The following is a 16,857-nucleotide window of genomic DNA, read 5'->3' on the forward strand; positions in this document are numbered from 1 at the left end:
GACAGAGTGCGAGTGGGGGAGGGGCAGAGAGAGAGGGAGACACAGAATCTGAAACAGGCTCCAGGCTCTGAGCCGTCAGCACACAGCCCGACGCGGGGCTCGAACTCACGAACCATGAGATTGTGACCTGAGCCGAAGTCAGACGCTTAACCAACTGAGCCACTCAGGCGCCCCAATACAAAGACACTTTTTATGTAGCTTGGGGTTGAACCAGCTGCAACTGGGCATCAGATGGTGTCACTCCTAGAGGACCTAGAAAGCGTTCCCCAGGTGCACCGCCCCTGTGCTGTGTTCCTGGGGCAGGTAGTGGGAGAAGTGGTGGCCCGCAGACGCGGCCCTGCGGGCATGTTGGGACGGGCGCTCGCTAGCAGGGGTCTCTGCCCACAGGCCCCTCGCCTACAGCACGTTGGCCGACCTCGTGCACCACGTCCGTCAGCACCTGCCCCTCAGCGACCTCTCCCTCGCCGTCCAGCTCTTTGCCAAGAACATCGATGACGAGTCCCTGCCCAGCAGCATCCAGACCATGTCCTGCAAGCTGCTGCTGAACCTGGTGGACTGCATCCGTTCCAAGAGCGAGCAGGAGAGCGGCAACGGGAGGGACGTCCTGATGCGGATGCTGGAGGTACCAGCTCTCCTGGGAGGTGTGGGCGTCCTGCGTGCTTTCATCCCAGTGCCCGCTTCTGGACTCGTACCGGTGGTTTACTGACCAGGTCATGTGGCCTTCCGATTGCCGAGCTCAATCCCGGGTGTCAGACCGCCTGGGTTCAAATCCCCTGCTAGCCAGGTGCCCTTGGACAAGATGCTTAACCTCTCTGTGCCAGCCTGCTCCTAGCCAGGGATACGGTCAGTGTCTGCCTCCCGGGATTGTCGTGAGCGCGAAGTAAATGATACGTGGACGCTCCCACACTGTTCCTGGCAAGTATTTCAGGGACACTGTGTGGTTCCTGGCGAGTACCTAGAAGAGGGATTACAGGCACACTGTATAGCCGGGGGAGGCGCCCGGTTGGGCGCGTGGGGACAGAGTACAGTGTGATTGCTGAGGCCAGCAGCCGATAGTGTGGGTCTGGAGTCGTCTGGGCCACGCGTCTAGGCTTCTGCGACAAGTCCCCCAGCTTTTCTGAGCCAGATTCCTCACAGTGACAGTGGAGGTAGGGACGCCACTGTAGTTCTCCTTGGGGAGGATGGCACACTTCTCTTCGGCAAGTGGCTTCAGAGAGCTTCTCCTGTCTCCTGGAAGGGCTGCCAGCCTGTGGAAGAAGAATGATTTTTGTCTTTCTCTCCCCTTTCTCTTTCTGCTAGGTCTTTGTCCTCAAATTCCACACCATTGCCCGGTACCAGCTCTCTGCCATCTTTAAGAAGTGCAAGCCTCAGTCAGAACTTGGAGCGGTGGAGGCAGCCCTGCCCGGGGTGCCCGCTGCCCCTGCGGCCCCGGGCCCCGCCCCCTCCCCTGCGCCTGTCCCCACCCCCGCCCCGCCCCCACCCCCGACCCCAGCCACCCCCGTGACCCCGGCCCCTGTGCCTCCGTTTGAAAAGCAAGGAGAAAAGGATAAAGAGGACAAGCAGACATTCCAGGTCACAGATTGCCGAAGTTTGGTCAAAACCTTGGTCTGTGGCGTCAAGACCATCACGTGGGGCATAACGTCATGTAAAGCACCTGGTGGTAATTCCGCTCTTGAATTATTTAGATGGGATGTTTTCTGCAGAGTGGGTGTTGTTCACCTTAACTGATTATGCTCTCTCTTTTCCAGAAGCTCAGTTCATTCCCAACAAGCAGTTACAGCCCAAAGAGACTCAGATTTATATAAAACTTGTGAAATATGCAATGCAGGCTTTAGATATTTATCAGGTAAGGAAGTGCCCTCAAACCAGGCTCCTGAGTGTGGGAAACGCCCCTGGGATGAGGGTGCCGGTGATGTGATGGAAGGGGTCCTAAAAGGCTCGATTTACTGCAGATTGTCTGCAGTGTTCGTGTCCCCAGATTTGCTCTTGTTCTGTAGTGTGGCATTGCTTTAACGGTGAAGATTTTCCTTGTAAGTGTCAGCGTGAGCATTTGGTGGGGGAGGCGGTCTGTGTACATGGAACGCAGTGGAAGCAAGATGGAAGTTTTACTAAATTTGTTCTCGCGTGGAACGCTTAGCAAAGCTTTTTTGCTTGTTTTAATTATTTTCCAAAAGTAAGCTGAGAATAGAGAATTAAAAAGATGGGAGGACATTTATTATGTAATTCAAACGCTGTGTTTTAAACATGCAGCTGGTCCAGTTATGTCATGGAATACATTCAGAGACGCCTGGTTTTAACATCCATGGGTTTCTTCCCTGTGCTAGGTCCAGATAGCTGGAAATGGACAGACCTACATCCGAGTAGCAAACTGCCAGACCGTCAGAATGAAGGAGGAGAAGGAGGTGTTGGAACACTTCGCCGGCGTGTTCACAATGATGAATCCCTTAACGTTTAAAGAAATCTTTCAGACAACAGTCCCTTACATGGTGGAAAGAATCTCAAAAAATTACGCTCTTCAGGTATAAAACTCTGTCTTATCCTTTGAACGTTGATTTTAAAATTACTTGTTGATGTGTGGAGCGCTTGGCATTTTCTTTATTTTGAGGGTGTTCTAAATGATATGCCTAAGGATGTGCTGGTAGAAAAATTTAGAGAGATGTTAGGACATAATATTTTTTGTTCAAAATGTCAAGATGTCTCGGATCAGTTTCTTTCATTAGTAGAAATTAAATATATGTTAGATGTAGGCTCCTGGTATTTGACAGTGAAGATAAAATAATGGACGTGAGTGTTTGAGGTGAACGGCCCTACTCCGTGCTTGGCAGATTTACAAATTTTTTTCCTAGGGTGGATAATTAATTTCTTGTGCTGTCTGTTACAGATTTGATTTTGTGTTTTTGGAAAGTTCATTACTTAGTGTTAAGGCTACTTTGAGGATTGTTTTTGTCAAGCACATTTCTCCTTGTGACAGATTGTTGCCAACTCCTTCTTGGCGAACCCTACTACCTCGGCTCTGTTCGCCACAATCCTGGTGGAGTACCTCCTGGACCGCCTGCCGGAGATGGGCTCCAGCGTGGAGGTCTCCAACCTGTACCTCAAGCTGTTCAAGCTGGTCTTTGGCTCAGTCTCCCTCTTTGCAGCTGAAAACGAACAAATGCTGAAGGTAAAGCTCGTGGAGCCAAGTGTACTTTGTTTTGGGGAGTTTTGGGTTGTGTTTTGCTTCCTGTTCTCCATTTGCACGGAAATGGGAGGTATTGTTTTTAGATTTGTAAAGTGCTCTTTGAGTTCATAGATATTCGGGCCAGTAAGGGCCTAAATGTGAAGAACGTTTCAGAGGATTCATCCATGATTTGAAATGAAAGCTTCAGAGTGCCCATGGCAGGCAGTGGGTTGTTGTTAGTATTGCCACCACTAAATTTTTTTTTTTTTAATTCCAGTTTCTTTCTCTGGATTACACAAATAAAATAGCACATCATTCTTATTTTAAAAATTGAGTGATGGGAAAAAAACAAGGGAAAAATCTCTTTACTCTTTACCAGCTTCTCTTGTCCAAAGAGAAACAGGTGGCTTTTGTAACAGTTCTGATTCTGTCAGCCGTCTTCCGCTCTAACTTTGTGTCTTCGCCGTGTTGTCTTCCTTGGCAGTACGGGGAACATCTCATTTCGGGACCGCTTGTTTGTTTTTCCTCTTTATGAATTCTAACTAATTGGTATCTACTAGGACCGTTTCGGAGGGACATGTCTCCTAACGTAGTGGATGACCAGTGCAGTCTAATTCCATCTCTTCAGTTACTTGATTTTAGCAAACGGCTAAAAAAAACTTACCCGTGGTTACATGTCCCACTGAAAAGGCACCAGACGGTGGCACAAAAACCTAATAAAAATTCATTTCCACTTAAGGCAAAATATTTTAATTCCTGTAGGAAGCTGAGTATTAGCAGCAGTTTTATCTGAAGTGTGATGTCTTCCCGCGGGGGGGGGGGGGGGGCGGGGGGGGGGGCTTCTGAAGACACAAACAAGATCCTTTTTTTTTTTTTCCTCCTGGAGCAGTAAATGTATAGGCGGTGACCAGGAGCACCAGTAATCTCTGTTTTTACGTGACCGCTCCCTCAGGTTTTCTCCGTTCTGTCGCAGTCACTTAGCAACAACCTGAACGTTACTTTTGTGTTCACCTAAAAGAAAAATACTTGTATTTTTCTAAGAACAAACGCTTAACTGTAATATGCGTCCACACAATTTGGTGTCTTTGAAAAATTTAATTTTTGCCAATATTAGATGCACAACAACAAAACCAGAATAAAACCTGATGGTAGGATACATGCACACGTACATTGTGCCACGTATGATAACAAATCGGGAACAATGTCAGTGACACAGTTCACTGTAAACATACCTGTAGAACATTTCGTGTGCAGCTGAACCTGTTACATGTTAAAATCAGCATTTGAAGTACAAAATAAAAAGCTAGTCTGGCTTTAAATGTTAATTAAAGTTATTATAAGCTGGTAGAGTACTTTTATTATTATTATTATTATTATTAAAATTTTTTGTGATTAAGTCTTCCAAGATCTTACGATCTCAATTTTTGAGGCTCTTCCAGACGTTGTGTGTATCCTTTTTGATCGTGAGGTTCCACTTCCTTTCGGTTACTTTCTGCATTTAGATTGTTCTAGGAAATGGGCATCTTCATCCTGTTTGATTATTTAGTCTTAGGAGGGAAGTGACCATATTGAGTTGCAGAGCAGAACGGACAGACCCTCTGGTTCCTGCTCCAGAGTGTTACCTTTTCAACATCGTGTAACTGCCTAGTAACGTAGGAGCCTATTAAACACTTCTTCTGCAGCCATCCTGGTGGAAACCAGCATAATATTTCAAGACAAATAATCTGAGCCAAATAAAGGATGGAAAGGTCTTGTTTTGTTTTGCCTTTAGGAGTGAACTCGTCAGAACTACCTTCCATCCCTGTTTACAGTGAACCTTCAGCATGAGTTCTGAGGGTGTCGCCCATCCTCATTTAGAGCGTGTTAACTTGCCTTTTCTCCACCGCGCAGCCCCACCTGCACAAGATCGTGAACAGCTCAATGGAACTTGCACAGACTGCCAAAGAGCCCTATAACTACTTCCTGCTGCTCCGGGCCCTGTTCCGCTCCATTGGGGGAGGTAGCCATGACCTCCTGTATCAGGAATTTTTGCCTCTCCTACCAAACCTCCTGCAAGGTCAGAGCAGTGATTTTTGGTTGCCTTTTAGTCTTGTGTGCATGTGTGGGTTTGGCTGACTGTGGTTGTGGGGTTCATTCATCCTCTGCATCCCGTGAAGGTCTTGGTGACGGGATATATGTACGTATCCCCTGCCAGAGGTGTGTGTGTGTGTCCATGTGTTCATGTTCCCGTGTCCCACTCTCTTTAAAGGCAGTAGGACTTTGAAGGGAGCCCCCTTGTTCAGGGATGGACCTTCCCCTCCCTACACAAGAGTTGAACAGGAGTTGGAAGGTTTCCATCACCCTGGTTAGGACTTGGTTGTATTTTTGTAGCATTTGGTAAGCAAGTCTACAAAGTGGTTTCTAGTGGCTTAGTAGTAATATCAGGGATCCCTAGTTTGAGAGAGAGTCAGAATAAGAAGAGAAAAAGCAATTATAAAGCTGATTTATAAGTGTGTATTTTTACTTTGAGCTAAACTTACGTAACCAGAATCCTGCAATTCCGGTGTGACCAGGAATGCTTTCAAGATCTAGAGCTAAAGGGGATCCTTAAAGAAAAGCCATTTACAACGTATAGTACCCAGGAGGCATTGGGAAAAAGTCGCCATGTTGCCTGTAACATGGCCATGAGTCCACCCTGCAAGGTGGCCCATGATCCAGTTCTGCCATCTGTTATTTAACCCTATCTCCAGTCATTCCCCAGCCTGAGTCCTCTGTTCTGTGGAGTCTCATTTCCTCCTCCCCAGGCTCATTTCTCCCTACCTACTTTTGTTCGAGTGGATCCCCTCTGGGAACTTAACCTTTCTCCTTCTCCTCCTTTGGACCCTGAATCCAGTGCTGTTACTTTGTGATGCCTTCCCTGATCGATCTTTTCTCTGTGCTCTCTCCATCCTGCACTGCCTGGGATGCATCCACTGTTCTAGGCCTTTCTCTTTCTAGCTGGTCTCTGAGCACTCAGGGCAGGTCCTGATCTGACATGTTTCAGTTAGGAAGGAGCTCAGCTTACCCTCACAAAAAGCAGGGATGTTGTCTTTGTGAGAAGGAAGATCTTCTCCATTTGCAGGAAATGAAAGTGGATTTTAAAAAAAAAAGTTTATTTTACAGCAGAGACCTCAACTGTGGTCTCTTGGAAACCTGAAAAAACGTGAGGTTGTAAACCTCAAGCTTGAGGTGAATGTATCTTACTGGAGTCTTGTGTCTCCGGATCAGGCTTGTTAAAAACAACGTGATTCTTAAAAGATCCGTGTGTGATATTAGCTACCTCATTAGGATTAATTAACATTAAGTAATTGTATCATAGCTTACGTTACAGTTGTATGCAGCCTGCTGTTGTCACCATGAACATGACGGACAGAAGGGTCATGGTTCTAGAATAGGTTTAGCTGATGTAGTAGATGAGACGTAAAATGTCTTCCTGTCATTGCGCTGATGTTGATAGTAGAAGGTGGAACAGTTATTCTGTACGATTAACTCTGGCCCGTCTGGGGGTGATGTTCTTCTCTGATGCCCACAAACCCCGTTTCTAGGCCTCAACATGCTGCAGAGCGGCCTGCACAAGCAGCACATGAAGGACCTGTTCGTGGAGCTGTGTCTCACGGTGCCCGTGCGGCTGAGCTCCCTCCTGCCCTACCTGCCCATGTTAATGGATCCCCTGGTGTCTGCTCTCAACGGCTCGCAGACGCTGGTCAGCCAAGGCCTGAGGACCCTGGAGCTGTGTGTGGACAACCTACAGCCCGATTTCCTCTACGACCACATCCAGCCTGTCCGTGCGGAGCTCATGCAGGTAAGTGTGCGTTCTCGCAGGGGCCGGCCCAGCGCCAGCTGTCGGGGGCTCACGGATCCGGTTTTCCCGGGGCTTCTAGGCTAGTGTTTCTGGAAATGACAGCCCCCACCCCCACCCCCAGTGAGCTGCCTGTGCCCCGTGTTGGGCTCTCTGCAAGATGAAGTGGTGTAGTTTTTAACCTCTTCATGAGTCTCCTGGCTTATGAAAAGATGTGTAGAAGTATGTATTAAATAGACATTTGTTTTGCAGTGTTGCCCTTTTCTCAGGGTATTCACGAGGGTCACAGACTCATTTAAGTTGATGACCTGTGAGGGCAGGTGCTGTGGTTGCTATGTGCTGCCGGGAAGAGCCTTTCTTTGTCCACGAAAGATCTCGGGATGCTGCAGTGAAGAGAATCACACTCCTGAGGAAGTGCAGGTGTTCACTTTCGGGTCAAGGGAAATGAAGCAGATAATTGAGATGGTTTTGAAAACATGTTTTCTTCCTTAGAGTTTGGATGTCAGATATTAGGTTTTGCCTTCACGTTTTGCTGTCGTTACGGATTTGTAATGTAGTCGGTAATTGTTAGAAGCGTAGGCTGCCTGTCACTATATTGCCTCTCTGCTTTGGAGTATTTGGCCCCAACTAGAGGTCCGAATGCCAGCTTCAAAGGATGGAGACTCAGTAACCCTAAAAGACAGGAGTCTGGATTGGAAACTGCAGTGTGCACTTGAAGCTGGGTTTGGGAGACTTTCCTCCCCAGTCCTGAGATAGGGACCCTGTGTGCCATCTGGGTGGGAGAGGATGGGCCTGGCGGTTGGGTCAGGGCCTCCAAGTCCACTTTCCCAGCCATCCTTTGGAGGATTGACAGAGAGCCTGCCTCAGGAGAGAACGGCACTGTTGGTTCTGGAAGGCAAAAACCCTGGGCCTGACCCAGGTGTGGGTGAGCAGCATGTGGGAGGAGGAAGTGGGGCTGGGCTCATGGGCCTCTTGCTGTTTCATGAGGCAGACAGTCCTGGGAGACGGGGCGAGGCTCCTTCCTGCTTTTGGAGCCCCAGTGGTCCCCGCCCCCCATACTAGACAAGTGTCATAGTCTGTTTCTCTGTGGTCTCCTCAACCAGCACTCGCTCCCAGTGCCACCCCCTCCCGGGGGGTTAAGCAGAAATTCCCTCTCCTGAGGGTACATGAGGAGTGGTGGGGCCGGGTGGAGCGGTAGAGGTTGGGGGGAGGGGGGGCTTAGCACCTCTCAGCAGGGGTTCCTGACGGACAGGCCTTGGTGGACCTTTAGGAACATAAGAGAAGTTGAAATTTTGCTTTAAAGAAAATTCTAAGATTTTACGTTGGCTGGTGCTAGATGCTAATATCTGGTATTGTTATGGAAGGTGATCTAAGAAAATAGACTTAAATAGACATTTTTTTGTTTTAAGTTTGAGAGAGAGAGCACGCCTGCACCTGCACATGAACCGGAGAGGGACAGAGAGAGAGCGCGAGAGAATCCCAAGCTGGTTCCTTGCTGTCCATGCAGAGCCCAGCAAGGGGCTCAAACTCACGAACTGTGAGATCATGTCCTGAGTCAAAATCAGGAGTCGGACATTAAACCAAATGAGCCGCCCAGGTGCCCCTAGACAGACATAGGAATTTTGAGGACTTAGATAGTTTAGGTGAAAGAATGTGGGAAGATTGACAAGAGTTTTTTGAAACAGTTGAGTGTGTGTGGTCCTTATATGCTGATACAAGGTGCGCGTACTTGTTATCTGTTCCCAGAATGCGGGGCCTGTCATGATTGTGTTTTCGCCCTTCACCATCCTTTCTAACATGAAGTTTGAAATGTATAAGATCGTTTATGTATCCTATTCGTAGGAATTTATCTTGTTCGTAAGTTATAAAGCCTAATAATCGAAGTAAAAACCTGAGAACTCACCATCAAATCCAGGACGAGAACTTTAACAGTAAAGAGCATTTGCCTCCATGCCTCTTCTGGTCCCATTTTGTATATATGTTTAGACGATATATTGCTTAGTTTTCTTGCTCTTGAGCTCTGCGATGTTTATCATATGCTACTGTGTGTGTTTCAGGAGCATGGAAGAACATTTATGTTTATATCTGCGTTTTCTTTTAAAGAAAATTTTTCTGGAAGAATACATAAGATTAATAACATTGGCTTCTCCCAATAAGGGGAAATTTGTGTTTGGGGGACAGAGATGGGAGGAAGAATTTTTGCTGTATAATTTTCTATAACTTGAAAAGTTTGATTTGTGAACCATGAGGATGCCTTGCCTTGCAAGGATTTTAATCAAAGTACTTTGGTTTTTAGGCTTTATGGCGCACTTTACGCAATCCTGCTGATAGCATTTCTCACGTGGCCTATCGTGTACTTGGTAAATTTGGTGGTAGTAACAGGAAGATGTTGAAGGAGTCCCAGAAGCTGCACTATGTTGTGACCGAGGTTCAAGGCCCCAGTATCACGGTGGAGTTTTCTGATTGTAAAGCATCTCTTCAGCTCCCGATGGAGAAGGTAAATTTGGAAATGTGCAGGAGCTTCTTAAAGATACTATACATTTCATTTTAAGAAAGTGAATTTCTGTTTGCAAATACGTAAATAAAACATGTCTTTCTTGCCAGGGAATTTTCTTTTTTAAGATTTTGTTTGTAAGTAAGCTCTGTACCCAGTGTGGGGCTCTAACTCACAACCCCAAGATCAAGAGTCAAATGCTCTCCTGACTGAGCCAGGCAGGTGCCCTTTGGGAGGGCGTTTCTAGCTCAAAGGACAGACTGTTTTGGGGGACCAGCTTGGGTGGCAAAGGGGCTTTCCTGACACCAGGAGGCCGGTGGGGGTGTACTGCCCGGAGAACTCTGGACCCTTGAGCAGTTTCATGTTTCCCGATGGAGCAGGAGACACTGCCGCCCAGCCCACCCCTTCCTTGAACTTAGTCCGTTTCACTGCCTATCAGGCTTTACTTCACGTGTCATTAGAACCCAAGTTTATCCCATACTTGTCATTCCTGAGCACCCACTTCTCCCATTCTCTATCCAGACGTAGCACCTGCTGTCTCTCCTGGCTCCTGAGCCCTCTGCGGGCAGCTCTGTGGTCTCTCTCCATCTGCCATTTGGAACTCCTGTCTCGTTGGGTAGCAAATGGGCAGGCAGCGTGCCCAGCATCATGCCCGAGTGTCCACTCTGCTACTTTTGCTTTGTCATTTTGAAAACTGTTCCCCCTTTCACCTCATCGAGCCCTCCTGGTCCTTTGTCACATGCATGTTGGTCCACTTTACCATGATCTACATTGTTGAGGTTGACTTCTCCGCCTTATTGTAGAGCCAGCCTTCTTCCACCCTCCCTTAGAACTTTTGTTACCGTGTCTTTTCAGGATGTTTATCTAGTCATTACATACTGGGTATTTTTTTTTTTTTTTAATGTTTTATTTTTGAGAGAGAGCATGCAAGTTGGGGAGGGGCAGAGAGAGAGGAGGACAGGGAATCCGAAGCGGGCTCGGCACTGACCGCAGCAAGCCTGATGCGGGGTTTGAGCTCACACACCAAACTGAGATCGTAACCCGAGCCAAAGTCGGACGCTCACCTGACTGGGCCACCCAGGCATCCCGTACTGGCTGTTTTTTTAAAGGGTGTTAGAGTAGGCCTCCGCGTGCATCTAAGTGACTCCGCCGTTTTAGTAAGCCAGATGCCAGCTGGATTCCTGAACTCCTTGCAGACAGATCTGGTCTTAAACCAGCATTTCGTGGCCTGGACCCACTCAAAGCCCTCCCTTTGCTCAGGGCTGACTGTCCTGTTGTGTCATAGTGTAGAGCTCTGCCTGTTCACTTCTCTGTATTCAAACCTTACCCACATAGTGAGTTCTGTGATTTTTTTTCTTTTTTTTCAATCAGGCTTTATTAAACATCTATGGGGGACGATGCCCATCATGGATAAATGTCCCTCCGGGGTTCTCATCCATCATCCTCTCTCAATATCCTGTATCCCCCACTTCTCAAGCACTCACATTGTCCCAAACCCTCCCCCAGCCCGTAGATAGGTGTCCTCTCCAGACCTCACGGTGAGATGCAACCCTAGCTTCTCCCCCAAACCTTAATAAAAATATTTGCCAAATAAGCACTAGTTTCCTCCTAAGAGAATACAGCTAAAATGCTGCCTTTACATTGCAAGTTACTGAAGTGAACATCCTGTGTCTGAAGCATGTTCCCAGAGTGTAGGTAATGTCTTAACCCAGGACTGTTTGCTTCAGCCCTGTCAGTGGCAAGCTTGGTATTAGTCGTGAAAACTAAGGTATCTGACTTTCATTTGATGCTGCATAGACTAAGCAGAGCAGGAAATCTCTTTAGAAGTAGTTTTTCCCCCAAAGAAGTAACCAAGTTTTGAAGATTGGCTCCCACATCCTCCTGGACTCCCTTACAGACTTCAGGTGCACGCGGGGCCGGCTTCCTAGCAGGCAGAGGCCGAGGGCACGCAGCACCCCACACAGCTGGTGGGGCTGCCGGGGCCAAGGGCATGAGCTCATGGCCAAGCCAGGTGCTGGCGAATTCTCACAAATAATCCTACTTGGGGCACGTTACAATGCTCTGTTCTTTTGACAGGTAATTGGCTCAAAGGTTGCATTGATTCTTACTGCTTCTGAAATTGTCTCCACATGATTTGTTACCTGTTGGTGACCAGGGCAGAGGCGGTGGGAGGAGGGACAGTGCTGCGGTGCCCTGGGCTCGGGCACAACAGTGAGGACCTGTTGTCTTGCTCTTTGTGACCGTGTGTGAGTGTTTAGGGCAGGGCTGCTGGCCCTGTCAGCATCCACTGCTTCCTCACACACACACAGCCTAGATGAATCTTTTAATGCCCATCACTTCTTCTGCTTACAGGGTTTATAGCTATAGAATTGTCATTGAGGCTAATCTCTTAGCTGTTAAAGGCTTCACGTGATTTTTTGTTTATGATTATGCCTCCCCAGCCTTCCTGGTCAACCTAATTGAACAGGATAAAATGTACATATAACTGTGTAGGTTTTCTGAAAAAATAAAGAAAGCTCTTTTGTCTTGTAAAGGGAGAATTTTGTGGTCAGGTAATTTCTGCATAAACTACGTTTTTTGTGTTTGCCGTAGGCCATCGAAACCGCTCTAGACTGCCTGAAGAGCGCCAACACGGAGCCTTACTACCGGAGGCAGGCGTGGGAGGTGATCAAGTGCTTCCTGGTGGCAATGATGAGTCTGGAGGACAATAAACATGCCCTCTACCAGCTTCTCGCACACCCTAAGTATGTTGGGGACGTGGTTTTCTGTGATTAGCGCATCTTCCATCAGGATTTAGGGTGGAGAGCACCTCCCAGATCCCCGCGGTGCTAGGACTTTGCTCCGTCAAGTCGGGAAGTCAGCCTGCGATCTGCCTAGTGATGCTTCTCTGGGCTTTTTGAGAAAATGAAGAGGCGAAACTGGGTGCTTGAGGATTAGAATTTACCTCCTTTGTAGTCTGACTGTTGCCTCCTGAGGCTGTCAGCTTCAGGGAGCAAGGGTCCTAGCCTTTTCTGTCCTGTTATGAACCATTATATCCTTAGCGCTGGGCACGTGATAGACATTCAGTGGATCTTTTGCTTTTCTGATCCATGGTGACCCTTCCATTCCCCAGATTCTTGTCATGTGATATTTATATTTTGTTCTTATCAGTTATTGCTATGACCTTAGGTGGTGGCCTTTTGTGATCATGTGTGGGTGTTAATCTTTCTGTGTTACATTGCAGGGAGGGGACTTTGGCTCTGTATTTACACGTTTCTCAGAGCATCGGTGATGGGTGGTCCATGCACTGTCAGTGAGGCCTCTAATAACCGGGTCTGATATAGTTCCCGTGGTGACTTTTCCTTTCTTTTCTTTTTATTTTTTTAAATGTTTTCTTTATTTTTGAGAGAGAGAGAGAGACAGAGAGCTAGCAGGGGAGGGGCAGAGAGAGAGGGAGACACAGAATCTGAAGCTGAGCTGTCAGCACAGAGCCCAATGTAGGGCCCAAACCCGTGAACCGTGAGATCATGACCTGAGCCAAAGTCGGACGCTTAAGACTGAGCCACCCGGGCACCTTGGCATGGTGTGATTTTTCAACATACAATAGGTGTATAGCTGCCTTCAAGAGTTTTCATTTCTATTTGATTGTTGATGGGTTTCTTTCTTTTTTTTTTTTTTTAAAGTTTATTTTTGAGAGAGTGAGATAGCGCGAGTGGGGGAGGGGCAGAGAGAAATGGAGAGCCAGAATCTGAAACAGGCTCCAGGTTCTGAGCTGTCAGCACAGAGCCCAATGCACGGCCTGAACTCAAAATGGCAAGATCATGACGTAGGCCAAAGTCGGATGCTTAACCGACTGAGCCACCCAGGCACCCCAAATGATTGGTTTATTTCTTAGAATTTGACTTAGTTATAAAAGGCAGAAGTCCAACATCCACTTTCTTTAAAAACTATAAAGATACTAAATCCGCTGCCACAGTGTAATTTTGCTCTGATTCCTTGCCTGTGCTCATATTAGGTAGAACACACTTGGGATCTCTTGAAACCATTGGTTATAGATATTCTTGATGAAGTTCATCCTGTTTGAATCCAGGTGTTACTGGAATTAAAGCAGAGAAATGAATGCACTTCGGCCTGTCTGAACAAGGGGAAGGTTGGCAAGCTGAAAATGAAAACACGTGCTGGTGACATCATCAGGTCGGGACTTTGGTGTTGTGATGACAGATCCAATCTTGTCTTTCAGCTTTACAGAAAAGACCATCCCTAATGTCATCATATCACATCGCTACAAAGCACAGGACACTCCAGCTCGGAAGACGTTTGAGCAGGCCCTGACTGGGGCGTTCATGTCTGCCGTCATTAAGGATCTCCGGCCCAGCGCCCTGCCCTTTGTCGCCAGCTTGATCCGCCACTACACGATGGTGGCAGTTGCCCAGCAGTGTGGTGAGTGGGGCGGTGCAAGTGCTCGCGTGACTTCCTTGGGCTGCTTCCAAAGCTCCACAAGGACTTCATGGTATTTCAGAGAAGCCGTTTGGCTGGTTGATTTTTGGCCTTTGCTTTTTTAATCCCCACTTATTGCGGGATAATCGATATTTCAGTGATGAGTGCAACATTAACTTAAAAATTGTTACCACGTTTCATTTGTAAAATATGTGCGTTTAATATTTTGGCCCTTTGTTTTTCATGAAAATGGGGGCGGAATACTTTTGGGCACTCCGCGTGTAAAAGTTTGTGGTCCCCCTCTGTCCTCCTGCTGTCAGCTGGCTTCCCCCAAGTCTTTGTGCTTTTCTCGGTTCCTGGAGTGGTCATCCCTGCCACCCCTCAGGCTCTGGATGGGGACGGGCCACTTTTGTTTGTCTCTTTGCTTCTCTTCCTAATCCATCCGGACGGGTGCTTTTGCAGAAGGCAATAAAATGTCCTGACACTGTCAGTTGCTGTGTAAGTTTCTGAACACTTACTCCCAGCTTCTGCAGCTCCTCCCAGACCGGCGCTGGGCAGGTGTTCCCAAGACCCCTCACCCTCCAGAGCAGCAAAACAACTTCCTTTGAACACCGCAGAACACCTAGAACTTTCCCTCTTGTATCTCTCCTTGGCATTCTTGGTCCGGATAGTCAATGCTGTAAGGTTTATTTTAGATCATTCCTCAGTGTCTCTCCATTAATGTCTTTTCCAGCAGACTTGTAAGCTGCCTGATAATGCCTATCTTGCTGGGTGCCTCCAAGGCATTAATTAATAGCAGATTATTTTCTGTGTGTTGGGTGTCAGGTCCAAGTTGCTTTTTAATTGTTATTTGTATGTCAGGAAGTCCAGAGCATAGCCCACAGTCATTTCTGTGCTGTGCCCCTTGGTCTCTTCAATGATTTTTACTTTTTTTTCTTTATGTTTAATTTATTTTTGAGAGAGAGCATGAGTTGGGGAGGGGCAGAGAGAGAGGGAGGCTCAGAATCTGAAGCAGGCTCCAGGCTCCGAGCTGTCAGCACAGAGCCCGATGCCGGGCTCGAACTCATGAACTACAAGATCATGACCTGTGCTGAAGTCGGATGCTTAACCGACGGGGCACCCAGCCCTCCCTAATTTTCTAAAACAAGGAACCTGATGGTGATTTTCATTTTAAACTAATGCATTTTTGAGTTATGACTGAGAAAATCTGAAAAGAATACTGTTTATAACGGAAATAATTCAGAAGAATCACCTTAGTGTGAATTAGACCACTTAGTTTACAAGTAATTGCAACTTAACAGAAGTTGGTCTAAAGTACCAGTGCTGGCAAATTAGTTGGAGAAGAGCAAGTCTCATGTCGTTTCATTCATAGGAGGTCTTTAAGATACAAAACAGATGAACGTAAGGGAAGGGAAACAAAAATAACATAAAAACAGGGAGGGGGACAAAACATAAGATACTCTTAAATATAGAGAACAAACAGAGGGTTGCTGGAGGGGTTTTGTGGGGGGTGGGACGGGCTAAATGGGCAAGGGGCACTAAGGAATCTACTCCTGAAATCATTGTTGCACTATATGCTAACTAATTTGGATGAAAACTTAAAAATGAATAAATTATTAATTAAAAAGTTTTTTTCCAAAAGGAACAAAAAAAGTGCCAGCGTGGGCTTTTATTGAGCTCCTGACCTCTAGTTTGAAAACGAGGTAGTTTAGGGGTGCCTGGCTGTTGGAGTTGGTAGAGTATGCAAGTCTTGATCCTCAGTCTCATGCGTTTGAGCCCCATGTTGGGTGCAGAGACTACTAAAAACATAAACTTAAAAAAGTTTTAGGGGCACCTGGGTGGCTCGGTCGGTTAAGCATCCGACTCATGATCTTAGCTCAGGTCATGATCTCGCTGTCATGAGCTCGAACCCTGCATGGGGCTCTGCGCTGACAGTGCAGAGCCCGCTTGGGATCCTCTCTTTCCCTCTCTCTCTGCCCCTTCCCTGCTCGCACAGGCACATGCTCACTCTCACTCTCTCCCTAAAAATAAATAAACTTAAGTGTTTTAAAAATGAGGTAGTTTTGGGGCGCCTGGGTGGCTCAGTCGGTTAAGCGTCCAACTTTGGCTCAGGTCATGATCTCGCGGTCCGTGGGTTCGAGCCCCGTGTCGGGCTCTGTGCTGACAGCTCAGAGCCTGGAGCCTGTTTCAGATTCTGTGTCTCCCTCTCTCTGACCCTCCCCTGTTCATGCTCTGTCTCTCCCTGTCTCAAAAATAAATAAAACGTTAAAAAAAATTAAAAAAAAAATGAGGTAGTTTTGCCATTTGAGGGACAAGAACGTCCATGGAAATAACCTTGAATTTCTCCCATGCCTGCTGCCTCTCTTTCAGGTCCTTTCCTGCTTCCTTGCTACCAGGTGGGCAGCCAGCCCAGCACAGCCATGTTCCACAGTGAAGAAAATGGGTCCAAAGGAATGGATCCCTTGGTCCTAATTGATGCAATAGCCATTTGCATGGCATACGAGGAAAAGGAGCTTTGCAAGATTGGAGAGGTGGCACTAGCTGTGATATTTGATGTTGCCAGTATCATCCTGGGCTCAAAGGAGAGGGTAAGGAAAGACTGAGAAGCATCTGCTCTTTTGGGGGTGTTTGTGCCTGCGGGTAGCGTGGAAACTGGTGGTTTAAGAGTTGCAGTAACATGATAGTTTGTGCTTCTGTTTTTCTCCCCAGGCGTGCCAGCTGCCTCTGTTTTCTTACATCGTAGAACGCTTGTGTGCGTGTTGCTATGAGCAGGCCTGGTATGCAAAGCTGGGGGGTGTGGTGTCCATTAAATTTCTCATGGAGCGGCTGCCTCTCACTTGGGTTCTCCAGAACCAGCAGACGTTCCTCAAAGCGCTTCTATTTGTCATGATGGACTTGACTGGAGAGGTAGGTAATGGGTGGTCCCAAACCTAACCAAGCTGTTCCAGAAACTGATTTGCCTGGAGAATA

General features: G+C 47.3%; 1 protein-coding gene across 11 annotated transcripts in view; it reads left to right on the plus strand.

Moving 5' to 3' along the window:
• Positions 1 to 16,857, plus strand: part of TRRAP (transformation/transcription domain associated protein) — a 112,450-nt gene that overhangs the window by 23,709 nt on the left and 71,884 nt on the right. For all 11 annotated transcript variants that reach the window (XM_047089075.1, XM_047089073.1, XM_047089081.1 and 8 more), the window contains exons 14-25: positions 388 to 622; positions 1,300 to 1,660; positions 1,749 to 1,846; positions 2,325 to 2,519; positions 2,972 to 3,163; positions 5,051 to 5,216; positions 6,724 to 6,980; positions 9,274 to 9,474; positions 12,064 to 12,215; positions 13,691 to 13,890; positions 16,258 to 16,475; positions 16,597 to 16,794. In XM_047089075.1, the coding sequence (XP_046945031.1) occupies positions 388 to 622; positions 1,300 to 1,660; positions 1,749 to 1,846; positions 2,325 to 2,519; positions 2,972 to 3,163; positions 5,051 to 5,216; positions 6,724 to 6,980; positions 9,274 to 9,474; positions 12,064 to 12,215; positions 13,691 to 13,890; positions 16,258 to 16,475; positions 16,597 to 16,794 (2,473 nt within the window). The remainder of the gene's footprint in view (positions 1 to 387; positions 623 to 1,299; positions 1,661 to 1,748; positions 1,847 to 2,324; positions 2,520 to 2,971; positions 3,164 to 5,050; positions 5,217 to 6,723; positions 6,981 to 9,273; positions 9,475 to 12,063; positions 12,216 to 13,690; positions 13,891 to 16,257; positions 16,476 to 16,596; positions 16,795 to 16,857) is intronic.

Source organism: Lynx rufus, unplaced genomic scaffold (genome assembly GCF_022079265.1).
Source record: "Lynx rufus isolate CCGP_SWC_20201006 ecotype Redwood Valley unplaced genomic scaffold, mLynRuf1.p SCAF_27, whole genome shotgun sequence".
Lineage (NCBI taxonomy): Eukaryota > Metazoa > Chordata > Mammalia > Carnivora > Felidae > Lynx > Lynx rufus.